General features: G+C 39.9%; 1 protein-coding gene across 1 annotated transcript in view; it reads left to right on the top strand.

The window, feature by feature from the left end:
• PLCE1 (phospholipase C epsilon 1) overlaps positions 1 to 27,331 on the top strand; it is a 284,605-nt gene that overhangs the window by 226,760 nt on the left and 30,514 nt on the right. The window contains exons 10-22 of the mRNA XM_077822515.1: positions 1,580 to 1,733; positions 7,553 to 7,675; positions 7,774 to 7,910; positions 8,475 to 8,713; positions 9,609 to 9,670; positions 9,765 to 9,930; positions 12,968 to 13,075; positions 13,839 to 13,955; positions 14,041 to 14,199; positions 15,691 to 15,820; positions 17,649 to 17,690; positions 18,525 to 18,649; positions 22,948 to 23,065. Coding sequence (XP_077678641.1) covers positions 1,580 to 1,733; positions 7,553 to 7,675; positions 7,774 to 7,910; positions 8,475 to 8,713; positions 9,609 to 9,670; positions 9,765 to 9,930; positions 12,968 to 13,075; positions 13,839 to 13,955; positions 14,041 to 14,199; positions 15,691 to 15,820; positions 17,649 to 17,690; positions 18,525 to 18,649; positions 22,948 to 23,065 — 1,680 coding nt within the window. The remainder of the gene's footprint in view (positions 1 to 1,579; positions 1,734 to 7,552; positions 7,676 to 7,773; positions 7,911 to 8,474; positions 8,714 to 9,608; positions 9,671 to 9,764; positions 9,931 to 12,967; positions 13,076 to 13,838; positions 13,956 to 14,040; positions 14,200 to 15,690; positions 15,821 to 17,648; positions 17,691 to 18,524; positions 18,650 to 22,947; positions 23,066 to 27,331) is intronic.

Genomic DNA, 27,331 nt, shown 5'->3' with positions numbered 1-27,331 from the left:
AGGGACCTACCTGGCCAAGTGGAAAAAGTTCACATGCTGGACCTTGGACCGCGGTATCTGGGCCGAGCAGGCCCCCCTGCAGGCAATCCTGGACTATCTTCTGCACCTCAAGCTCTAGGGATTGTCCCTATCATCAATCAAAGTCCACTTGGCCGCTATTTTGGCCTTCCACCTTCCATTCCAAGGCAGGTCAGTCTTTGCTCACGGCGTGATGGTCTGGTTTTTGAAAGGTCTGGAGCGTCTCTACCTGCACATCTGGGATCCTGTTCCTCCCTGGGACCTGAATCTCACGCTGTCGCAGCTCATGGGTCCCCCTTCGAGCCTCTGGCTTCCTGCTCTACTTCTCTCCTGGAAGTTTTCGTTCCTGGTTGCGATAACATTTTCCCACCGGGTCTCTGAGATCAGGGTGCTTACTTTGGAGCTGCTGTATACAGTGTTCTACAAGGACAAGGTCCAGCTGCGGCCGCATCCAGCATTCCTGCCCAAGGCAGTTTTACAGTTTCATACCGGACAGGACGTATACTTACCTGTCTTCTTTCTGAAGCCTCATAAATCAGAAGAAGAGCGCAAATTGCATGCCCTGGACGTCAGGAGGGTGCTTGCCTTCTACATTGTCAGGACTAAGCCGTTTCACAAGTCAGTGCAGTTATTCGTTGTGGTGGCAGATTGGATGAAAGGTCGCCCAGTGTCCGCTTAGAGGATTTCATCCTGGATCACGGCCTGCATCCATTACTGCTGCGAGGTGGTGAAAGTGCCTTCACCGGCAACTGTGACTGCCTACTCAACTAGGGTGCAGGCTTTGTTGGCGGCCTTCCTGGCCCAGGTGCCGATTCAAAATATCTGCAGGGCTCCTTCCTGGTCATCTATCCACATGTTTACAACTCATTTTGTGCTTACCCAGCAAGCCTGAGACGATGCTGGCTTCGGTAGAACAGTGTTGCAAGCTGCATGACCATGAACTCAGAGCCCACATCCATGGATATGGCTTGTGAGCCATCTAGAATGGAATTGATGTAAGCAAGCACTTGAAGAAGAAAAAATGGTTACCTACCTTTCATAACTGTTGTTCTTCCGATGTGTTGCTCATGTCCATTCCATTACCCACCCTCCTGCCCTTCAGTTGGAGTTGCAGGCAAGAAGGAATTGAGAGGATGTAGGGCCGCCAGCACCTAACATACTGATGCATGAGTGCGGCACTCAATAGGGCGCCAAAGACGAATACCCTACGGATACCGCTAAGGCAAAAATCTCCGACGACTGCACCCATGGGTGCTCACACACCTAGAATGGACTGGACAAGAGCAACACATCTCGAAGAACAACAGTTACAAAAAGTAGGTAACGGGTTTTTTTCTGTGATTGCTTTTACAATGAATTTTCAATAATAAATACTATAATCATTAACTTTATAGTGCTAACAAGACCTAATATTCATAAAATACTGTTCAAGATATGTTTTTAAGTGGTACAAGACAAATTTAGAAACTCTTTGGGGTTTTACTCAGTTTAATTCAGTGATAGTATATGAGTGTTGTGTAGAAAAAATACTAGTGATGCAAAATTTTGTTTTCTTTCATAGATCAGAATATTGCGACTGCCTCTAACACTCTGCCATCTAGAAGAGCTCATTCTCTGACTGCATCTGGATCTCCTAGCTTAGCACCCGGGGCATCTGCACCAATCAGACCAGTCTCCTCTCCTGTAATGTCATCTTCAAGCAAGAGTCAGGCTAGGTAGGGACAAAATCAGTACTTTACTTTTTAAAAATCTAATTATTAACATTATAAGTTATGACTGAAGTGCTCGCCTAGATATACATCAGTATGGAGCTTACCTTTTCCAGCTCTTGGATATCCCAGAGATCATCTGCCCAGATTTTGGTCACAGTTGCTCCATGTGTGTAACGGTCATTAACTGAAGTATTTCAGCTGTGTAAACTGTGTTGCATAGGTGCTTTGCACAAGTTAGTTCAACTTCAAGAAGCATAAACCTGCACTAGGATTTCTGGTGGAAGTTGCTCTGTTTTGCCAGGAAATAACAGGGATATTTTGGGGAACCTTCCCTTTCCCACAGATTTCTCTTCTCTTTTTACTTGCAGTACTTTTCAGTCCTTTATTTACTTTTGACTGTGCAGTGGTAATTCATTATTATTATTATTTATGATTTATTTTATTATACCATAGGTGTGCATGGCACTTTACCGGCATACAAGATGACAAAGTCCCTGCCGTGGGGACCTTCCAGTCTAAATGAGACAGATAACATAATGAATAGTGTGGGTAGGGACAATAAGGAAGGAGGGAAAGACAACTGTAAACAGCATGAAAAGATCATTGTTGATGGATGGGGGAAGGATAGCTCAGTGGTTTGAGCATTGGCCTGCTAAACCCAGGGTTGTGAGCTCAATCCTTGAGGGGGCCATTTAGGGATCTGGGGCAAAAATTGGGGATTGGTCCTGCTTTGAGCAGGGGGTTGGACTAGATGATCTCCTGAGGTCCCTTCCAGCCCTGATATTCTATATCTGTAGTGCTAAACTGGCTGCTTTTGCCTTGAAAGTCACTTTCTAAGGCTTTTTTGTTCTCTTTACATACAGTGTGCCGTTCCGCACTCCATCATGCAGGACCAATGGATGTATACATCACAATAAGATTTATTTCTACTATATGGCTTTCATATTATATTTTTCAAAAAAGCTATAACAAATTTAGTTCACAGTACATTGAAAAAGCATCACAAATTGATGCCACAGCAGTTGCTTCCCAATTTTGAAAATCTATGTTATGTTTCATTTCATTTGCCAAAATAATTGATGTTCCCTATATGTAGAGCACCTGGAACTTTGTAATATTTCAGTGTGCCATTCATTTGGCACAGGCAAGAAAAATCTGTTGTTGACTGTATTGTAGCATTCCACAATTCCATACGCATGCCACAATTCCATACTCATAAATCCTGAGGACCCATAACTCCCACTGATTTTAATGAGAGGTATGGGTACTCAAGTATGTGTTCAACACTTTTCAAGATTTTGGGTGAGATTCTGTGCTGTGCCTCTAAAGCTATGTCTACACAGCAGTGTAAGCCAATGGTTAGCGAGACTCAAGTCAGCTGACCCATGTCAGGGAACCATGGGCTTGAGCATCTATATTGCATTTTAACCCTAAGTTAAGAATTTCCTGACCTATACTCGAATCCAGGGTTCTGGCATTCCCATTGCAGTGCACATATCCGAGTCAAAGTAAACACATCCCAAAGTGCTTGCTGCCACCACCCCACATGTTGACACTCTAGCCCTAAGAACATGATGCACTGTGGGAAAATGCTACTGCCCATCCTGTTTCCTAACTGGCGGTACTATTGATGGGACTCAGATGCGCATAATGAGCGAACGAGTACATCAGTTGCATAACTAGCTCCTTCGGTGGCTGTCTAAGTGGAATGACTGCAGTTTGAGAAGAGTTTATACTGAACTACCATCTAATCTGATGCGAGTTGGCTCTCCGCCTCTAGGCTGAGTCACATTGGTGGGGAAATGCCCATGTGCACCTGTTCTCAGGATAATTAAGACATCAGTGTCCAGGGCTGTCAAACTATTAAAATGAAATTTTGCACTTTAAAATTTTTAAAACGGGATGTTCCATGATGGTGTTTTTGTCTGGGTTTTTTTTTTTTTTTGGGCTGTTTATTTTGAAGTTTGACATAAAATGAAGGTTTCAGAGGAAGAATACACATACCCAGCTGCCGGCTGCAGAGCAGTGAAGTGAATCCCCAAGGCTTGGGGTGCAGTGTGCTCCAGTGCAGATCCCTTATCTTTGTATAGGGTCAAATGCTGCAGTCCTGGTTTCAGTCCTGGTCCAGATATAAGTCTTATTTCCTTCAGTTGGACTATTCATGTGAATAAGTCAAACAGGTTTGATCCTGTATATTATCTTTATGGGGTTGAGAACTATCTCCAATAGCTCACTCTCCTTGGCTAAAGAAAACCTTGCATTTCTCTGAATAGTATTCTTACTTTACTTTTTGCTGTCCAGTATTCTTATTAGTTGGCCAGAGTGCTTGGGGGAGGGTTTGTTGGGTTGGAGGGTTGGTTCAAATGTACTAAACAGAAATTTAGCATGGATATAAAAGCTTGGTTGTTTTTGTCAAATAGAGTATCAAAGCCACAGTGGTATGGAAAAGTTATGTAACTGAGTCACTCAGCCCCATTTCCTAGTCTTCCCCCTATCTGCTTCATGATGCCAAAATTCTGGCTCTATGGGGACCATGGCAACTATATTTTAAACCCATAGTTATTAAATTGTCAGACACTCCATGTTTCTTCAGCCCTGGCGAGAACATCCTTCTATCCACTTTATTGTATGCTTTTTCTAGGTTTATAAAAGCCCAGAAGTTATCTAGTTCAAGTTAATATTATTATTTATACTACAACACAAACTACAACTACAAACTTGTAATCTCATCAAAAAGAAATATCTAGTTAGTTTGAGAACCTATATTTTCCATAGCGCATGTTGATTGGCATTAATTTTATTACCCTCTTTTAATTTTTATTCATCAAGACCAATATCAGCCATTCCATAATTTTGCCCAGAATTGATGTCAAGGTGACAGGCCTATATTTATCCAGGTAATCCTGTTTACTCTTTTAAAATATTGGAACAATATTAATTTTCTTCCAATCCTCTGGAACTTCCCCAGTGGTCCAAGACTTATTGAAAATCATCGGTTACAGTTCAGAGAACGTCTTGGCCAGCTCTTTAAAAAGTCTTGGATTTAAGTTATCTGGAGCAGCTGAGTAAAAAATATCTAACTTTAGTAGCTGCTGTTCAACATCCTCTTGAGTTGGAATGGAAAGCATTTCATCATCATCATGTGATATCAATACATCATGTAAATTTTTCACAAATACAGAAGAGAAATATTTATAGAACACCTCTGCCTTTTTTAACACTTTTGACCATAGATGTCTCCTTATGTCCTTTTGCTTCTTTTATCAATTTTCTTCAACACCTAACTTCTAATTTGTATTAAGTGCTAGCAACTTCACCTTTTTTCCATTTGTTATATATTGGGGTTTATTATTATTGTATAGCTGTTTTCAAATCCCCTCTGAGCCAGGTTGTTTTTAACCAATGTAGCCTTCTTTAGCAATTGTTAGACTCTGGGTTTTAGGCATCTAGTAACATGTTCTTAAACAGTTCTCAATTGTTATTCACATTTTTCTGTTTACATTCTTTCTCACAGCTGATTTGGTTCATAATTGTTTTCAACTTGTGAAATTGGCCTTTTTAAATCACCAGGTATATTATATATATTATTGGTTTTGATTCTGTTTGGACATAAAATGTAATCAAGTCACCATCACTTACACCTAAGCAACCACTTATTTTTAATATTGTGATCATTCCTCAATTCACACTCAAGAGATTCTACTCTGCTTTCCCTTCCCTTAATCCGTGTGGGTGAAGGAGGGAAGCCTGTGATACCTTGTTCTGCCGTGGTACCCAGGCCTGGACATTTCACGAGCTTGATGCACTTAAATCGGGACACAATAAAGTTAGCTGACTACTGTAAGACTTGGCGCCTGCAGCCAAGCATCATAAAAACAGTCTCCAGTTTGTTCCATCTTCATCACGCCAGCACAACCCGAGACTGAATGTTTATCTGAATGGTCAGAAGGTGAAGCATGAAGTAGAACCAGTCTATCTAGGTGTGACCTTAGACCACACACTGAGTTACCGTACCCACCAGAAGAAGACAGCAGCTAAAGTTAAGACGCGCAACAATCTTCTTAGCAAACTGGCAGGTTCATCATGGGGTGCTTGTGCTCCAACTTCGTGGACGTCAGCTCTTGCCACCTCATATTCAGTGGGGTAGTACTGAGCACCTGTTTGGAGTCGATCGTCACACACCAAACTGGTGGATACACAGTTATATGCCACCATGAGTATCATCTCCGGCACTCTGTGTCTGACTCCACTCTCATGGCTTCCAGTTCTGAGCAATATTGCTCCTCCTCATATCAGGCAAGTTACTGGAGAAAGTACGTGCCAACTCAAGCCTGCCGCTGCACAATGACCTTTTTAAACCACCAGCTGCATGTTTTCCGTCACGTCGCCTATTATGGTCTCATCTGCCATGCCAGGATATTAGGGCGGAAACTCTCTGGTGAGAGGAATGGATATCTGTTATAACCCCCAACCAGTCCCTCGTCACCAACCCCACAATTTGCCCGCCTGGTTTTGACCTGCCCCATCGCCAGTGGTCCCTGTTGAACAGGTTCTAGATCGGGCAAGGTCTCTGTGTAACACCCACAGACCCCCAGTTGTCGGCAGGCAGAATCGAACCGGGGACCTCTGGAGCTTAGTGCATGAGCCTCTATTGCATGAGCTAAAAGCCAACTGCCTGTTAGCTAAGGCTGTAGAGCAAACTCATTAATCTCTCTCTCTAAGTGGTCTCAGTGCCATTAGATGGGACAGAAAACCACACCCAGGAAGTGTGTGGGTTACATCTGCACTGCTAACCAGTATCGCTGGGGCCTTTGTGACAGCCCTTTGTGCAGCTGCGGCGCAACACAGACGATAACGCACATTGTCGATGAATACCTGCTGACTAGGTTCAGTGGTGGCCTAGAAGAACTGCATCATGCCACTGAAGATACCATTGCTTGGCTAGACAACTATGCACACGCTAAATAAATTTGAGGAGGAGGGTGCCCCAAATGGTAATTCTTCCTTACAAGAGATCGAGCCTGAATGAAAAAGTGGGGTAGCCATGGCTTAACTTCTGTGTGCCACTTCTGATATTCCTGGCTGTTCCTTGGGAAGCCCTGGCTGCTTCTGGGGACTAGCTCCATCCCTGTTTCCTCTATTCCATGTGATTGGGGAAATAGAGGGGAGGGCTACAGCCTGTGTCGCCTGCTGGAATCGGCAGGCAGGGGGCCCCCCTACTGAGCACCTCCCTGCCTCACCGATGCACCCAGCTGTTGGAGATGTCCAAATGTGTGACACCTTTATTTTCTGCATATAATCCAGAAAGAATCATTTATTTATTATGCTAGCATTATACCTTAAGGAATTCTGTACATTTCCAGCATGTTTCCCATTTTAATTGTCTTGCTGATAAAATACTAAAAGCAAACTTCCTGTGATCTTCATAAACAGCAGGACATATTTCTTTTAGGTTTCATGCTATAGCAATAATAGGATTATTTTGTTAAGTGAAAAAAAAAGAAAACTTGTTGGTTTGTGCCTATTTAAATTAGATTCTTTCATGCATGGAAAGGTTTCAATAGAATTTATTTATTTGCTTTGGCAAAGTTTGCAGTGGTCTTTAAGGGAATGAGTGTATTTCTCCACTGGAAGTACAGAATCAAAGTACAAACTCTGATTTTATCCACTAAGAAGTATTGTTTTTGTTTCCTTCTTTCAAATATTGATAATAAATATATGAAAGAAAGCTTAGAATAGACCTCTAGGGCAATGCTGCCTAATATTTCACAATCAGTGGAAGTTAAATATAAGAAAATAACAGCAATCTCATTTTGTTTCAGTACTTGGAGCAGCAGTAGCTGGCATGGCCGAGTCAAAGGAGGATTGAAGGGGTTTCAGAACTTCATGGTTTCCGATAGTAATATGAGTTTTGTTGAATTTGTAGAGCTTTTCAAGTCTTTCAGGTAAAACCTATTTGATTAATCACATTCATCACATCAAAGTTGGTGAAAATCTATTTTAAGAAAAAAAGCACAAAGTTAACATTCTTCCTGTATCCTAGTGTTCGAAGCCGCAAGGATCTTAAAGACCTCTTTGATGTCTATGCTGTACCCTGCAATCGATCAGGTTCTGATTCTACTCCACTTTATACTAATCTGAAAATTGATGAGAACACCAGTGAACTCCAACCTGATTTAGGTTTGTTAAATTTAATTTCAGCAAGAAAATAACACTTTAGAGAACTGAACTATTTTAATTATTGGCATTGTAAAAAAATCCTGTTGAAGTGGGGGGCAGAATCAGGCTTACAATTGACAGTGAGTTGGAACCTTAACTAAAGGGTCACTACCACAGCTCCATAATAACAGTTCATCACATTCCATCCATACACAACTGGTTTAACTAATTTTAAGAAGTTTAACAAATGCAGAAAGTTTTATTTCACATAAGATTTACCAAAAGTGCATTACTCTGTGTGTGTGTGTGTGAGAGAGAGAGCCAAATCCTGAAGAACTCACTCAGCTCTCAATAAAGAAAGAGTTCCACTGATGTAAATAGAAATCTTGCCTGACTAACTCTTGGCTAAGAATTTCAGGATTTGATCCATAATTATTGAAAATTGATTTTTTCCAGTGAATACAATTTTAATTCCTTTGAATAATTCCATGTGGTATGAATAATAGAATAGTACTTGCCTAATTTATCTCCAGGTGATAAAATGAAACTCCTCAAATATTTATGTTCATATTTATTATCTTTTAGATTTATTGACCAGGAATGTATCAGATCTGGGTTTGTTCATTAATAGTAGACAGCAACTATCAGAAAACCAGAGACAGATATCTGATGCCATTGCTGCTGCTAGTATTGTAACTAATGGTACTGGAGTAGAAAGCACATCACTGGGAATATTTGGAGTGGGAATCCAGCAACTCAATGACTTCTTAGTGAATTGCCAAGGTGAACACTGCACCTATGATGAAATCCTCAGTATTATCCAGGTCTGTAATATAAACATTTTGCAGTGCATCTATTCATTTTGTAGGGGTTTTTGTTTCCTCCATTTTTTCCCCCTGCACGTGTTCTTTCTCTGTGCAGTCTCCAGAACAGTACCTTCTGTATCACCTATATGAAGGTTTGATTTCCTCCTTTGGAACCACTGCCAATTCTGTTCCCTCAGTTTGCATGAAACTTCTCTAAACACAGTGTACCCAATAGTCCCTTTCCATGAGATCAATGTTGCATTTCTATAATGTGTCTTACCTCCATTGAATGTGGACAAAATGATCTGAGTTGAGTTTTGTGTCCATTGTGTTATAAAAATTGAATAACTAGCTACCATAATGTAAATTTTTATTCCTTTTTATTTTTGTCTAATGCAATCCAAAATTAAGTCCGTACTCTACAGGGTTTAACAAAACTGTCAAAACATTTTGAACAGTTCAAATGTTAGGCAAGTATGTGCAATATACATTTACAGCAAGGTTAAAAAATCAGGATGTCTAGGGGAACTTCAGAATGATTTTGTGCAAGTTGATGTGTTGTTGAACACTGGTGAGTAAATACAAATAGTTATTTCCTTTTAGATGATCGCACTGAGTATTATATATAAGAATAAGAACATGCATGATTTTAAATAATAATCTAGATCAACATTCTACATTTGTAAGCTCTGCAATATTATTAATTTTATATATTTAGTGACTTTGCTAACTCCTATAACTATTATCAATATAGTGAAGACACTTCTGAATGATATTCAGACTGCATAAATACAGCTTATTAGTTTGATGTACAAATTACATTGTAAAAAATGAATGAAAGCCTTTTACCTAAAGCATGTGATACGTATTTCTTTTGATCAAAATAATATTGTTCTCTTACTGTTTCTTACAGAAATTTGAACCCAGTGTCAATATGTGCCAGCAGGGGCTACTGTCATTTGAAGGATTTGCAAGGTAATTAATCACATATGAAGTTAACATACACGTGATGTTATTTGTGCGCATTTTGCTAAATATTCGTCACAAACTATTATTTCTGCACCTTTAGGTTTTTGATGGATAAAGACAATTTTGCCTCAAAAAATGACGAGTCACAAGAGAATATTGAAGAGTTACAACTACCACTGTCATATTATTACATTGAGTCTTCACACAATACATACCTCACAGGCCATCAGCTTAAAGGAGAATCATCAGTAGAGCTTTACAGCCAGGTATACAGAGTTAGATCGCTGCATAGTTTTCAGCATGAACTTGTTTGTTTAACTAAGAAGTCACAGAAACATGGCCTTTTTGCTTTGAAAACCCAAATGTTCTGAGCCCCTGCTTGTAAAATGTAGGAAAACATGATGTGTGGGAAAGCTGCCTGTGTGCACAGTTGTGTTCAAATGCTTTTACTAAGGCAAAAAATGGGTTTCGTTTGAGATTCATAGCATTTAGACACTAGTCATTTTGACCTAACTTACTAAAATTAGACTTTCCCACAGGAAAGACTGATCTAATATGTTAGTTCATTTAAATGTCAGAAACACCCTTCAGATATTGTACATTGTACTGAAAAGACAAAATTCTAATGAAAACATCACTCCCGACAATATACTTGTAGGAATATTACACTATTTATCTGACCCTGTATCTAATTGGTGACAAACCTGGAAAGACTGATTTCTCTCTATGGGCTTTGGGACTATATTTTTGATATGTGTATTCAACAAATATTACAGAAAACATCAAACTTCCTGTGACTGGGATTTTTATTACTCACCAGGTTAAAGAGAAATCCATTCAAGTGTGACAGGCTGTGCTACTTCAGCCCTTTGTTTGTATGTTTGGAGGTGGACTGTGTGTGAGAAAGCCACGAGGAACGTGGCTGCATAGTGGTGCTGTGGAGTAGGTTTCTATGACAGCCTCACACAGGATGGCAGTGTTGGAGGAGGTAGGGTAGGGATCCATTGTCCGTAACGCCCCAAGTGATGTGAAAGAGCTGCAGGCGCTCTTTCAGCAGCCCATAGGCTAAAATAATGGTCCATAAGATGAGATGGGAACATTATTGCAGCCCTGTTCCCCTGGGTGGGGTGAGGGTGCCCCCTCCACTGACATAATGTACTTCCATTGTCTAAGGCTTTGAGCAGGATAAGTGAATTTCATCCTAATCATATATGTACTTTACCTGAAGTTATAGATAGATTCCAGAAAGCTTTATTTCCAATAAAAAGTTGTAGCCCAGAAGGCTATCTTGCAGTGGCCCTTCTCCATCTGGAGAAAATATCTGTGAAGATACCCACTTGTTTCTGCAGGCAGGAAGATGTAAATATTTCTCTCCCAGTGTAAGTTCCTGGCCCTTTAAGGGACAGTTTTGGCAGCTGTGACAGGGTGTCTTGCCCTTATGGGCTGGAGAGTCTGGGGCTAGCCAATCCTGATTAGAAGCAAACCTGGGTTGAATCAGGTGATTCCTTATTAAGGGCAGCAGATGGCTACAGCAAAGTGGGGAGCTCAGGGAATGGTAGGAAGAAATGAAGGCAGTCAGGTTTCTGCAGTGATGACCTTGTTACCAGGCGGTTTGGAAGCCAGAGACCTATGATTCCAGCAAAGTAGGGCCTGGAGGTGGCCTGCTAAAGTAGGAAAAGCTATAGGCAGGAAGGCCTGGTAATAGGGTGAATTGGAGTCTGCTGTGAGTGAGCAGGCTCCAGCAGAAAGACCTGGGACATGGGATTTCCCTACTGAGGGTATGTCTAATTTAATTGGGGATTGGTCCTGCTTTGAGCAGGGGGTTGGACTAGATGACCTCCTGAGGTCCCTTCCAACCCTGATATTCTATGATTCTACTCAGCAGAAGAAAAACCACAGCAGTAAGTCTTGGAGCCCTGGTCACCTGAAATACAGTGAGGGAGAAGGGTTTCAGACCCTAGGCTCCAGTCCAAGCCCAAGTATATACACTGTTATTTTTAGCCCCATAACACAAGGCCGAGTCAGTTAACCTGGGCTCTGAGACTTGCTGCTGTGGTTTTTTGTTCTGTTTTGTTTTTTGGTTTGGTTTCTGTGTAGTTGTAGCCTGAGACTACAGGCAGGAAAAGCCTGGGAGTGACCTGATAAGAGTAAAACTGATGCACTGTTTTCAGACTTGGAGTTTTATCTTGGAGATTTATTTATGTGAATAAACTCAAACCCCTTTAGAAGGGTGATGAATGAACAAGAAAGCCCTATGTAGAGTTTGTTTAAGAAGACTTTTGAGGGAGAAATTGTTAGCAGAGCATCACAGAGGTACCCTGGGCTAGGGTTGCCAACTTTCTAATTTCAGAAAACCGAACACTCTTGCCCCACTCTTCCCTGAGGCCTCACTCCAGCCCCCCTCCTCTGTCACTTGCTCTCCCGCCCCCTTGCTCATTTTCACCAGGCTGGGGCAAGGGATTGAGTGCAGGAGGGGGTGAGGGCTCTAGGGTGGGGCTGGGGATGAGGGGTTTGGGGTGCAGGAGGGGGCTCCAGACTGGGGCCAAGGGGTTTGGAGTGTGGGATGGGGTTGCCAAATCCAGGAGTGAGTTCAGGTGCAGGAGGGGGTGTGGGGTGCAGGCTCTAGGAGGGAGTTTGGGTGTGGGAGGGTGCTCTAAGCTGTGGCAGGGGGTTGGGGCGCAGGAGGAGGTTTGGGGTGCAGGCTCTGGGCAACTCTGCCTGGTGTGGTTTGTGGGGGCTCCGGCAGGTGCTTTTGTCAGGCTGCCCCTTAAATAGCAGACGCACCAGCGCTGCACTGGAATTTCGTGGATCTCATAGTCTGCTCTATCTGCCATGAATCCTGGACACATGGCTCGGCCAGCTCACTAAGGACAAAAGTGCTGACCGGAGCCGCCAGGGTCCCTTTTCGACTGGGCATTCTGGTTGAAAACCAGATGCCTGGCATCCTACCTGGGGCACGAGGCACCGCATGGGAGACAGCTGACCCCACTCACCAACCAAATTCCCATTCTCTCTGCCTCCAGGAGCAATTCTGGTAGCTTCTGAAATTTCTTTCTATTTCTAATGGGAACCTTTCTTTTAAATTCTTGCTTTCTAATATGCTTCATTTTCCTGCTCTCTGTGTGTGTGTGAGATCCAACTGTTTGGGATAGTAGCTTCCATGGTTTTCTTTCACACTGCAGTAAAGTAGCTTTCATGGGCAGCAACTTCCCCCAGCTGCCATTTAGCACTGCAACCCCTTTTCTCTCTTTGTTTTTGTACAGTTGCTGTTCACATGGGATCTATTATTCGTTTGTGTTACAGGTTCTCTTACAAGGCTGTAGGAGTGTGGAATTAGACTGCTGGGATGGTGATGATGGGATGCCTATCATTTATCATGGACATACCCTCACTACTAAGATCCCTTTTAAGGTATATTGACAATTTCTTGCAGAAAATAGAAATTAATCAAGAAAGAAGTTTAATAACTTGTTCACTTGTATGACGATACCAGTTTAATGAAGCAACAATTATCCTTCTAGAAGAAAACAAGTCACTAAGGATTTGTGTACACTGCAATTAGACACCCGTGGCTGGCCTCTGCCAGCTGATGTGGGCTTGTGGGGCTCATGCTAAAGGGGCTGTTTAACTGCAGTGCAGACATTCAGGTTTGGGCTATAGCCTGGGCTCTGGGACCCTCCCACCTCACAGGGTCCTAGGGCCTAGGCCTCAGCATGTGGATATGTCTACACTGCACATGGGAGCGAGTGTTCTTCCCAACATGGGTAGATAGACACATGCTAGCATTGCTCAAGCTAGCACACTACAAATAGAAGAGTAGCCGGGGTAGCACGGGCAGAAGCTTGGGTTAGCCACCTGAGTACAAACATGTCTGGACCCTCAGGTACATACTTGGATGACTGGGCCAAGCTGAGGCCCATGCAGCCTCAGCTACACTGCTGTTTTTACAGTGTGTTGGTTCAAGCAGAGCTAGCATATGTCTGTCTGCCCGTGCTGGAAAGCACAGTCTTAGATGTAGTGCAGACAACCGTAAATGGATTAGCAACAGACAATATAAAGTCATATTGTATTTTGAATCATGGAAGCAATACTCGGAAATAATCAACTATAAATATTTTATGCTTTTCAAATTAGAGAATTCTAACTCTTGTAATTTACACTTTGATTCTTATAGGATGTAGTTGAAGCTATTGATCGCAGTGCCTTTCTCACATCTGATATGCCAATCATCATATCTATAGAGAACCACTGTTCATTGCCTCAGCAACGCAAGATGGCTGAAATTTTTAAGGTTAGTCATAGTGTATTATGTCATTCAAAGAGCATGTCCAGGGATTTTGTTTTTCATGATATCTCACGTATTCTCAATATTTCAGAATGTATTTGGAGATAAGCTGGTAACTAAGTTTTTATTTGAGAGTGACTTCTCTGATGATCCAATGCTCCCTTCACCGGACCAACTGAGAAGAAAAGTGCTGCTGAAAAACAAAAAACTCAAAGCCCATCAAACTCCAGTGGATATTTTAAAACAAAAGGTAAATTATTTCCCTAACAAACATTCTGATATTTAAGTTGTGGTTTGGAAAAAAGCAATAGTCATTAAAGTTTGTCCAATTTAACATGGACAAAAGAACCAGTCTAATGCACACTGGGAAACTCACTGTGGATTATATATCAACATAATATAAATATATAAAATAAAAATATAAATACAAAAATACTTGGTTTATTTTTGTGGTTTTTAAGTTTTAATTATGATACATGGTAAACACAACATAGTATATTTGGTAAAAGTAATATAGTCTTACCAAACACTTCACTAATAAATGTTTGCTCAGAAAGGGGGAGAGGCCACCCCAAGGTTTTTTTGTGTGTGCATTTTGTTCTGTAATACTTTGTTGTCTTTTTGGATTTAGCAAAGTTGTGCTGTATTTTTACCATATTCAAGCCAGGTACTTTCTTGTTAAACAAATTTTTTTTTCACTTGCTACCAATTGATTTTATTTTATGGCAGAATGTTACCATTTTTATTAAACTGTATTTCCATATGATAGGTAGAAAATTTTCCTGAAATATTTAGTATTTCTTAATATTTATGTATATATCCTTTTGTGACATCTCCTCCATCTTTTAATTTTTGCAATGAATGAAATACTCTTACAGAGGTTGAAGTCTTCTCTTTACAAGGAAATCGAGTCCCATGCAATGCAACTATGCAAGCTTCCTTTACATTACAGTCCCTTTTATTTTAATCTATACAGCCTCAGCCCTTCCTTCATTTTTTCCACAGGGACTGTACAATAACTGTTCCAGTTACCAAGGGCTTGGAATTGATGCCAAACATCCCATGTAGTGAAATACATTATATAGTGGGAACTGGACTTTTTCAAAAGTGTGATGTTATCTATAGATCCACAATGACTCCCTTTTCACTTTGGGTAAATGTAAGCCCAATAAATAATCCAAAAAGATGGACAATTATGTATGATTCACATTCAGATCTTTCTTGAAATTCTAGTTTATTGACAACTCCTGTAATCCAGGTTTCAATGTTACACGGATTTTCAGAGATTACAGGAGGAGATTTAAACCCATTTATGGAATCATTTAACAGTAAATAAACTATTTTGGGAGATGGGGGGGAATTTTGGGGTTTCTGTACACAGGAAAGTTTCACCAGTCAAACTACTATAGTTAAACCACTAACTCCCCGTATGTTTTTTGGATTTTTTTGTTTTGTCTAAACAGCTTCCAAAGTGCCATAAACTAAACCAGAAAAAGGGTACTCTTATATTGGACTAACAGTGGGCACATGGGGATTTATACCTGTGTAACTATATATGTTTAAATTCACTCTTCACTTTTTACTGCTATAACTTTCCCATGTGGACAAGCCCTTAGAATAGCTATTTTTCCTCTTATAAAAACAGGACACTGAACAGATGCATATGAATAAGAATATTATAAATAGAACTTTTTTGCTGTTTTAATATTTGAGTGCTTTACAAATTATTTTAATGCTGTAGGCTCACCAACTCGCATACATGCAAGCCCAGGCCAGTAATGGTGGCAATGCTGGTAACCCCACCACTAATAATGAAGAGGAGGAGGATGAAGAGGATGAATATGACTATGACTATGAATCTCTCTCTGATGGTAAAGAAGTATAGTTATTACAATGCTGTACTTTGAGAATTCTTGGTTCATAAAGTTTCTCCATACTTATGACTGACTTTAACTGTTTAAATTTGCTTCAGTTAGAATAGATCAAACAAGATGTATTGAGACATTTGCATGAGATAATTAGGTGGTTCCACATTTTATGTATTTGTTAGTGTATAATCTAGTATCACTTATAATGAATGATAACTTATATTCATTCTAAATTACATCAAAATAATAGTGTATATAAATGAAGTACAAAGTACTGTATCTTATATAAACCCTGTTTTCTTTTACGGTTTTAACACCTCAGAGTTCATGCATTTTTCATATTAATTCCTTTTCCCTAAGGGCTGAATAGTGGCCTGGGTTGTGCAGTGGTATAAGGAGGCATAAGGCATTGTCTTACCATCTTGCCATACACTTCATAGATCGCAACACAGGAAGGGAAGCAGGCTTTGCAGAGCCACTACAACCTGTGGCCTACACAAATGGGTAGGGAGTGGGCAGACCCTTGGCTCCATCTCCCCAGAGGTCCTGATAGCATAGATGTACCTGGGTGTCTGGTGGCCTAAGTTGCACTGGGTATAGGCCTGGCAAAGTTTTCTCCCTCACTAGAACAGTGGGAGATTTTGGAGATTTTTTGACTCTATTCTTTCTGGACTGCTCATGGGGCAGGGCCACATCAGAGGCCCTTGTTCAAGTCAGATCTCATAGTTACAATGTAGATGTGTTTGCAAGCATGCCATTGCTGTCATTAATAAGTTAAACTAGTAATTTTTGTGCTAAGAGTTCAATCATGTTGCCAACATTCAAACAGTTTTTCAGGGACAGTATTCAGAACAGGTGCAGAACATCCTTCTATGAGCGCAGCATATACACTTGTAGTCTGGGGCCTGGACATGTTCCTGAAGTCAGTGAAGTTACACTAGGAATGAATTGGCCCAAGACATTCAAAAGTGATGTTGGTTTCATAATTGATAACTGTCAGAAAATGTGTTATGTCAAGATACATCACAACTGGTAGCCAAATTCATACCCAGAGACATGGCAAAAGAATAAAATAGTTCATTTATTAAAACCTAAGACCAGATAGTGCCTGGCCTTTACACAGGTGACCAAGTTTATGAAAGGCACAAAGCTCAGCACTTCCTTTAGTGCCAGACTTGTGTTCAAGTGGCACAGCGAAAACTTTCACAAATGAAATTTATTTTATTGTTTCTCTGTTGGTGATGATGAAATTAACAAAATAAAATTTAATAAGGAGACTTAATGACTGCTTCTGATTTTCCTAAGATAAATATGAAAATGGCTCAGATTCTGGTGCCTGCTCCAGCTGCTTTGTGCTGTTCCAGCAGCACAAGATAGCTGGAAAGACTGCTTAATTGTCTACCTGAAAAATTCTCCCTGTGTAGAAGAATCTTCAGGTGGCATAGATGAAAATATGCTGTTCGAGTGCAGATGTTTCTTACATATTGGCCAGAAAGAAATTGCAAGTTGCCCACTATAAGTTGTACTTGAAACATGCTCCAGTAGGAGAAGACTGGAAAAGTCTGTGCACAGTGCAGTACAAAAAGTAACCTGTGGCATGCTTTACTGCTTTAATATAATGGTTACACTATTTGTTTGTTTTAACTATTATAATATTTGGCAGAACTAATCTAAATAATAATCATCTGAAAACTTTAGAAGATTTCAGTTTTATGCTGTAGTTTTGCATAATGCTCATAGTTTTAAAATTGACACTTAATTTTCATTTTTTCTGGCTGTATTTCTTAATTTCCTTTACTCTTATCCCCTTTCTGACTCTGTTTTCCTGTAGTTGATGTCCTTAATGCTTCTCCCGCTCCTAACAGCCAGGAAGGTAAAAGCCATTTGGTTGAGCATTTTAACTGCATGAATTTCAGCACTGTGTCTCCAACTTGTTAAAAGTCTGTAGTGTAAATATATGGTACCTCCTTTGTATTAATTGAAAATGCATTCAAATGGTTTCATTAAGCCTTATTTACTAGTCAGGTATCATTGGAAAAACATTGGTTATTCATAAAGATATTGTGGTCCAAAATTACACACACACACGCTGTATAAAGAGCCAAAATAAACAAAAAATGCTCCCCGTTGTAACAGTTTTTCCATTCTTATAAATCACTCTAATTTGGGGGGCCAATCAGGGTAAGTCTCTAGCATGTACATGAGGCATGCTCTTTAATGGAGAAGAATGCCTCAAACATATAGGCAGTGTGAAGTGGGGGCAGCATGAGAATCGAAGTCTGAAATGTGAAGATACCTTTTAAAATTACCGATTACTGACTAAACTATATTAACTGATAAACTTCTGCAATTCTTGAATATTCAAGAATATCGCCTCTTAAATACTTTCGGTGGCAAGCCTTTGTTTCTTTGTTTCTTGATTTGCCAAAGAGGATGTGGAAATATTTAACTCGTATTATTAAACGATTTTCTGGTTTAATATCTACTGAACAAAAAAGACAGTGTAGAAGGTTTCATAGAAGAGCAACGTCCTAACAAACAATATTACCAATGAAGGAGAAATGCTTTAACCAATAAACAAGTTATTTTTGCCAGTTGGTTATTCAGACATGTAACTAGGTGCTTTACCCAAAACAACTTGTTGAAATAAAATTTGCAGTTAATTCTTGGCCTGCATATTGTTTATCTAAAATCAATTAATTTCTAGATAACATTCTGGAAGACCGACCTGAGACTAAATCATCCAGTGATAAACTGCAATTTGAATATAATGAAGAAACTGCCAAGAGAATAAAGAAGACTGATTGCATTACTTACAATAATAAAGGAAAGGTAGTACTTTTTTTTCCTCTCCCCCAAACCTTTTGACATGGATCCAGCTTCAGAAGGATTTGATTTGCTCAGGTGACTGAATCATCACATGGCAAATGCACTTTAATGACAAATATCTGGAAGCAGGGAACCATCCTAGGGAAGATAAGGTAAATGCAACAAGCATCTGGGTCAAGAAAAGGATTCAGAGGTTATTGTGGACACAAAATTGGAGCTCATTAGACCAGTATGCAACAGCAATAAAAACAGGAAAAGAAATTTGTAGTCTGTGAGCCAATGCCTACTGAAGTCAATGGAAGTCTTTCCACTGGCTTTAATGGGCATCGGATCAAGTCCCTAACCTTACTAGCAGAGAAAAATAGTATAAAACAAAATAATTGACTTTAATGGAAGGTGGTTGTTAAATTCCATCTGGATAATCTACACAGTCTTGGTTGGTTGTGCTGTAGGTGGAAATATATTCATTAACTCATTAGTGTGTGGTGACAAAGTGAGCTAATAAAGAACTCTAAAATATTTAAAAGATTGCTAAAGTTGATAAAAGGCAAGGGTTTCAAAAACATAATCTAAACAGTGGTGGCCCAGTTCTGCTGTCGGTGAGGCTGTCCCCCGCTACATCCCTGCCCACTTGAGGAGACAGCCATGCTGCAGCACCCCAGAGGAAGAGTGGAGTCGGGAAGCATATTGTGACTCAATCACAGTGGTTCCTTGGTTGGCTCCTGGCCAACACTGTTATTATGAGCCTGACTAAGAGGTTACTCTCAGTCCATATCTAGCAAAGAAGTACAGTGTCCATTCACAATTATAGTAATTCACTCTTGTTTCAAATTCTGTTGATGCAGTTTAAGCTTCCCTGCCCTTGCTTTTTATAAAAGACTGTCCATCTCACTCTCAAAATTACGCAAGTCTTGATTTTCTATGATTATGCTCCATATGTATAGTGCTATAACTGATGTTTGTGAAAGTAAGTTGAGTTTTTATATAAAAAGCAAACATTGTTTATAAATACCATATGGTTTTGCAGAGTACTTAACTGCAGCTCATAAAGTTTGCTTTATCTTCATGACTTTCGTAATTCCATAGAACACACACTGTTTATCAGATTTGAGGATTACTTTTTTTCCAAACCCAAGCAATTTACCAGATATTATTGTACTTCACTGTGAACTCATTTTTGACACACACTCCTCATGATATATTGAAAATGCTGGGCTCATCAGAACATTTTTTCCAGGCTCGGGTGCACTGTATACTGACTCAGTCTTTACTGTTTCCATTTAGTTCAATGGGAGTTCTGTGCACAGAACAAAGATAAAATATGGCCCACTGTCCACAATTCATTTAAGAAAGCCAATAAATTTATCAGTATAATTATTTAAAATTATAGTTTTCGTAGTAGAGTTTAAAAGAAAAATCTCTTTTAGACTTTTTCCTGAAAGATATATCTTATACTGTTTTAAATCAAGATAATATACATTTATTTAGAACAGATCTGTGCAATCTTTTTTTATTAATGATCCAGGTTTATGTGAGTTTTGTGTTGTTAATCAGTAATAATTAGAGCATAATGTATTTTATACGTATATTAATATTATGAGATACATAGAGAAATCCACACTCAGTATATTCCTGGAGGGTATTGAATATCGTGAATTTCTGTGTGCATCTTTCTCTTCCAATCTGAAGTGAAAACAACACCAATAAATAACTTTTTTTTCAAAAATTGATTTTAAAAAATAAACACTGGGAAACAAACCTGACAAAATTACGAAACTCCCTTTAAATGGTATTCCATTATCTTGAAATCAAGTCAGTTTAAAAAAAAAATTCACCAGTATATTGGCTGCATATAAACTGGCTAAACATAAGAAATGTCAATTTCTGTATTAATTTGTCACATTAACAATCCAACTTTTGCCATTTTGCTTGCTTATGTGACAATACTCTTTATAAAACAGTGCCTCAGATAGGTGATTAAAACTGAGTCTCTCTACCTCAAATGCGTACTAGAAGAAAAATGGTGCTGATGCGTGTATATTTGCATTGTCTTCTTTTACAGGCAAAAAGGAACTTTATTCATAAGATTACATTTATTTTTTTCTCACTATTTCAGCTGGTTCATCCCATTTTTAACAGCCCCTTTTGACCCATTTTCTTTTTGTGCAATTTTGCTAAAATGTCCAGACATCTCTCCTGGCGTATTCATTGGCCATGGCAGCTGTATTCTATCCCGCAGTTTCCCACCCTTCTTGTTTTCCATCAAGAGCATGTGAAAAAATATCTTCACTAGTATTTCAAACAAAAAAACCAAAAATATATGAATTTGAAATAATTTTTCACTCATTTAAAGAAGACCTTCTTTGGAATTTTCTTCCAGCTGTTGTACTGTCTTTCTCTCTGAGGTTTTTTCCAGTTGTGACAAAGTCTCACAGCTGTTGGTTGATGATATTCAGATTGTAACAGATAGTGTAGGTCTCCCCTTAATGATTATGCATACATTCTGCCATTGTTAATGTGAGCTATTCCCATGCACTCAGGGAGTCTCACCTCCCAGATTATCGCTGGAAGTTCAACTTGAACATCAACCTTCCCCTCCTCTCAACTATGCGCGTATTATGTTGTACAACTTTTTCAGTTAACTGGCAAAATTGCATTTTGCTTTTAGTAAAATTTACAAAAAGTAAAATGAGAAACTGGTTTTTAAAGACATTCTGTTCATAAAGACAAAATGAATCACACACTTCTACTTTACGCTGAGTGAAGCTCCCTATCTATGGATAAACATGTATGAAAAGGGGTTAAAAATAAAGTGTAGGATGGAAAGCCTCCCTTCAGGGTCTTGACTGGTGATTCCTTAATATATAAAGGAATACTGTTACTCTTTGTGTCATGTTGAGCAGGGATTGCAAGGCTGCTGCACTCCACAAGTGTGATCAGAGGTTACATGGGGGCACAAGTAAGGTAAAATACTAGTGGCCATATTTTCAAGAGCTGAGCTCCCATTTATTTAGTCACTTAAATAAATGACCAGATAAATGACCAGGTCATTATTGGGTGTTGCATTCTTTGGGATATCTGGTCTAGGTATGAACCCTCATACTGACTGGTAGTAAGTCTCAAGCCCTCCGTATACTTGGTTTCCTGCTTTCAAGAGTGCAGGATAAAAAAAATAGTGTGGAGAATGATGTGGAGGGTGTGGGTGGAGAATGAGCCTATTTGAGGAGACATTAGTTTAAGTGTCGTCGTCAGAATCATAGAAATGTAGTGCTGGAAGGGATCTTGAGAAGTTATCAAGTCCAGCCCCCAGTGCTAAGGTAGGACCATCCCTGATAGGTGTTTCTCTAACCTTTTCTTAAAGACCTCCAAAGGTAAAGACTCTACAACCTCCACTGGAAGCCTATTCCAGAGCTTAACAACCCTTATAGTTAGAAAGTTATTCCTAATATCTAACCTAAATCTCCCTTGCTACATATTAATTCTTCTTGGCCTATCTTCATTGGACATGGAGAACAATTTATCACAGTGCTCTTTATAAAAGCCTTTAACATATTTGAAGACTGTTATCAGGGCCCCCTCAGTTTTCTTTTCTCAAGACTACATATGCCCGTTTTTAAAATCTTTCCTCATAAGTCCGGTTTTCTAAACTCTTTGTCATTTTTGTTGCTCTTCTCTGAACTCTCTCCAATTTGTCCCCATCTTTCCTGAAGTCTGGCACCCAGAATTGAACACCATACTCCAGCTTAGGCCTCACCAGTGCCGAGTAGAGTGGGATAATTACCTCCCATGTGTTACAGAGGATGCTGCTGTTAATATAACCCAGAATATTAGCCTTTTTCGCAACTGCATCACAGTGACTCCTATTCAGTTTTTGATCCAGTATAACCCCCACGTCCTTTTCATTTGGGCAGCACCAGCAGCTAGCCATTTATCCCCCATTTTGTAGTTGTGTATTTGGTATTTCCTTCCTAAGTGTAGTACTTTGCATTTGTCTTCACTGAATATATTCTTGTTGAATGAAAATGAGCTGCTTAGGTCTCACTCGTGCTATGAGTCAGAAGTAACTTAGGGCCGGATTTTTAAAGTTATCTGGGTGTATTTTGAGTACTACTGCAATACAAATAGTACTAATATATGGTAACGAATGGGAAAAATAGATGCATGCATAAATCCATTATGTGAGGATATAGAACCATGTGTGCTGAATGTGATAAAACCACATCAAGTGTGTATATGAGGTATGCTAGAATACTTTCATTTTCAAACCTTTTGTATTATACATCACTTGAATTGTTACTTAGGTTTATGACATGGAACTGGGTGAAGAATTTTATCTTCCACAAAATAAGAAGGAAAGTAGACAGATAGCACCAGAGCTCTCAGATCTTGTCATCTATTGTCAAGCTGTGAAATTCCCTGGTAAGTATGCTTATTGCTTTACATTTTCTAAATCTTTGGAACATTACAGTGATATAATTGTAACTGCTTATACTGCGGAATTCAAACTGTAGTATGTGGGGAATATGCCTTTTTGTGGTTATGGATTCTGTACGATGACGATTCTATGTGCTGCGTTTGTCATGGAGGGAAAAAGTACTCCAACCCTTAAACTGTAGTGAACTGGCTAATTCCTATCTGACTGACAGCTAAGAACAAGCTGTTTTGTAAGGCTTTTCATTAGAATTTCACCTAAGGAGCTGCTGTGCCAGGTCTGAAGAAGAGTTTGCAGCCTCTGGGAGGCGGAGCAGGTCAGGACTCTTTAAGAATAGGTTCCAAGTTAGCTTGTCACACCGCTGCCAGAAGCCTTCCCTCTCACCTGCACCCCTGACATTATTATCTACATCCCTCATTACCCAGTAATTGGGCTAGACACCAGCTGGGGAATGGGGAGAGAGAGAGGTCATATTGGGGATGAGGCTAAAAGGGAAACTGGCATGGAACCAGGAGTAGAGAACATCTGGAGAGCAGACCAGGTAAAGTGGATGGGTGGCAGGAAGAAAATGGCCCATGATAGGCATGTAGCAGTGATCCCGCAGGAGGACAGAGAGGTAGGAGGGGTTTCATTCTGTAGTGGTGGAAAGATAGGGATTGGAAAACAGTAGGAGGTGGAGGAACTGAAATTGAGATTACTTGTCTTCATTTGCTCAGAACAGAACACTGAGGATGAGCATATTTTGGCTAATATACTGTACATTCTGTATACTAACTCATTTTTTAAATTGCTAATTTAGTGTTCATAATTGATAGTTTGTTGAAATGAGAATTCAGCTTCTTTAATAGAACAGTTCTCTAGAGAAATATTGGCAACTATTGCACATTAGGATTTAATACAAAAAGAAATATAATCTGATATTAATTTACACAAAGTCAAGGTAAACAAATTGAAAAATTAGAGAGAAACATTTCTCTAATCTTAGTTTTATGAATGTTAGGTGTAACTTGTAACAATGGCAAGTTAAAAAATAAGATTTGTGATTTTTAATTTAGCTGTCCCCTTAATATAATCTACAGTGAAATAATTCCAGTTGTCTTTCAAGTCAAACATTATTTTCTTCTGAGCAAAGAGTAGTATTTTCCATCTTTCATACAGTTTCAATTACTCAAAACATTTTAATACACACATTTCTGACTTTCTAAAATGTTCCTAAAATTCAATTAGAAAATAAATACTCACTTGCCATAATTAAATTTCTCCTTTGTTTTAATTCAAAACGTAATTAGGACAAATAAAAAAATCACTTCCTTTCACAGGGAGGACACTTTATAGGCATAGCTAGAACCCATAAAGCCTGCTTTCCCAAGTTAACGTTTATATGCCCCCCCCTTTGGGGAAAAATCCTGCCCTTCTCTTTGTGGACATAGAATCCCTGACCTCAGTGCAACTGATGTGATTCCACTGTGCAGCAAGGGGACAGGAAGCTGGAAACACTTCACAGGCCCCAGCCAATAGACAATATTGAGGTTGGAGCAGTAGAAAAACAAGGACAAGGCTGGTGGATCCATAATTATGTGGATGTACTGACCAGTTTCTTCTGGAGAGGGGAAAGGATGCAAAAGTTGGGAGGGGGTGGGGGTAATGTAATCCTGAAGTAGCAGGAGTGGCTGCAAGGTGGCTTTGCTGTTCCTGTATAGTCTAAAGAGAAGATTTCTTTCCTCTGGCCCCTTTTACTTGTTTTGTGTTTTGCACTTATGATTTGGCTCTTTCTGAGGAAGCCAATCTTAGATCATAAGGCCAGAAGGGACCACGGTTATCATCTCTTGTCTGACCTCCTGTATAACACAGGCCAGAGGATTTCCTTGAATTATTTCTTGTTAAAACGAGAGTTTATCTTTTAGAAAAAAGTCCAATTTTGATAATAGCATTTTCAGTGATGGAGAATCCACAACAACCCTAGGAAATTGTTCCAACCGTTAGGTAATTTTGGTTAATTAAACTCTCTGTTAAAAAATTGCAACTTCTTTCTAGTCTGAATTTGTTAAGCGTCAGCTTCCAGCCATGTTGTTCCTTTGTCTGATAGGCTGAAGAGCCCTCTATTATCAAGTTTCTGTTCTGTAGGTATTTCTAAATTGTGATCTAGTCATCCCTTAACCTTCTGTTCATTAAACTACATAGATTGAGCTCCTTGAGTCTTTCACTATAAGGCATGTTTTTAATTCTTTAATCATTTTTGTAGCTCTTCCCAATCCCTCTCCAATTTATCAACATCATTCTTGAATTGTGGACACCAGAACATATGATCAAGTGAAAGCTAAGGGAATTACTCCAAATGTGAATGTGAAGAACTAGGCTAACACTTGAACGCTGCCTGATGCAGTGACCCGGTCAACAACCTTCCAAGAAATAGATAGTAACTATGGTTTGGGAGCAATAAGCTCTGATGACCAGAACAATAATCCAGTATTGGTTACATCAGAGCCAAATAGAGCAGTAATATAACCTCCCTACTTTTACTTGATATTCCCCTGTTTATACATCCTAAAACAAACATGTTTTCTTCCTTCCCCTTGATAAAAATGTTAAACAGGATAGGGCCAAGAATTGATTCCTGTGGGATCCCTCTGGAAATGTTACCAGTTGATGATCATTCGCCAATTACAATTCCATTTTGAGACCTATCAGTTAGTCAGTTTTTATTCCATTTAATGTGTGCCATGTTGAACTTGTATTGATCTAGTTTCTTAATCAAAATGTTGTGTGGTGTCTTACAGAAGTCTAAGTATATTACATCAGCACTGTTACCTTTATCAAACCAATTTGTAATCTCATCAGAAAAAGAGATTGTGACTTTGATAACATATATTGTCCATAAGCCCATGTCGATTGGCACTTATTATAGTACCCTCCTCTAATTCATGAAAGCATTTTATCCGTTCTGATTGTTTATGGTGTGGAGAACGAGAATGATGTCTGTATTATGTCTATGAATATTATGAATGTTACCTCATTTTACCTGCTCGTTTTACCTGTCCGATTACATGGAGTTGAATTAAAAGGGGTGGTTAGGAAAAGCCAGGAAACAAACCGCTGTCACAGCTAAGACATCTTTGGATAAACAACTTCCAGGGGGCGACGGCTGAGCTACAAAATGATGAAGATGCTCTTCCTAGGTGCCAGCCGAATGTTACGCTGCTATTTTGCCAAGGTCAGAGTTTAAGATCAAAAGAACAATGCTCCACTGAAAAATCCCTGCCTAGAGAGAAAGGGAGAATGACTTGTTTGCAGCTGCTAAGGGAGAGACTCTGCAAGAGGGACTGAGATAGGCAGAGCATGCAGCAGGGCTTTGTGGGATGTGTCGGAGGCAGTTGGGCTGACTTATGCTTTGAGAGAGGTGATGAACTCTAGACAGGACCCAGACAGGCAGAACTTTTGTGGTTTTAACCTTTTCCTCTGTTTGCTATGTAACTCTCTGTGAATGGACATTATGTCCCTTTGGAAGGAGCTGTGCTGAGTCACCTTAATCAGCCAGTGGTCAAAGGCTCCCAGAGAGACAGCTGTGTCTGTCATCTTAGCAAAGTTGGAATCAGGAAGTTGCACTCAGGGATCCAGTCTAGGAGTGATAAAGCCATGGAGTTCCACCAGGAGAGAGGGAAAGGTAGAGAAACCTGTCACCTGAGGGGTGCACTCGAAAGGTCCTATAACTATGACAGTAGAGTGGGAATAAGGAGTGTTGTTGCCCATTGATCCAATCCAAAGAGTGCCATTGTGGGAAGAGTGCAGCAAGTAGAGGCCCTGTCACTTGGAAAAGGTGCCTAAAGGAGAGACTGGGGGACAGATCACAGATGCAGTTTGCCCCTGAACCATCACATGTGGCTAGGGCTCAACTTACCCTAATGTTTTGCTTTGCCCTCCAATAATTAGGTAACAGGTTAGTCTGTTTCCTCAGTGACTGTCTCCACAACAAGGGCTTGAAACATAAGACTTGACTGCCACAAGTTTTGCTCCTTTGAGACCTTACTTAATCCTCCAATGTGGAAAGGACCCAACACCAGAAAAAATTAATGCACCCAGTGGGCCCAGTTCTAGGGTCCAGGTGACATCCACTTTGTACCACCTTTTATGCTCTTGGCCATGGGCTGGGCTGGCCTCAGGCGCAACTTAGAGCAGCTTTAGCACTGCTCTAGTTTTCTCCTGGCTACAGATGGCCACCAAAGGACCATTCAGGCCATCAGGCCATGCTCTGGTCA

This window comes from Eretmochelys imbricata, chromosome 7 (assembly GCF_965152235.1).
Source record: "Eretmochelys imbricata isolate rEreImb1 chromosome 7, rEreImb1.hap1, whole genome shotgun sequence".
Lineage (NCBI taxonomy): Eukaryota > Metazoa > Chordata > Testudines > Cheloniidae > Eretmochelys > Eretmochelys imbricata.
The sequence above is the reverse complement of the archived record's forward strand: the minus strand, read 5'-3'. Positions and strand labels throughout refer to the sequence as shown.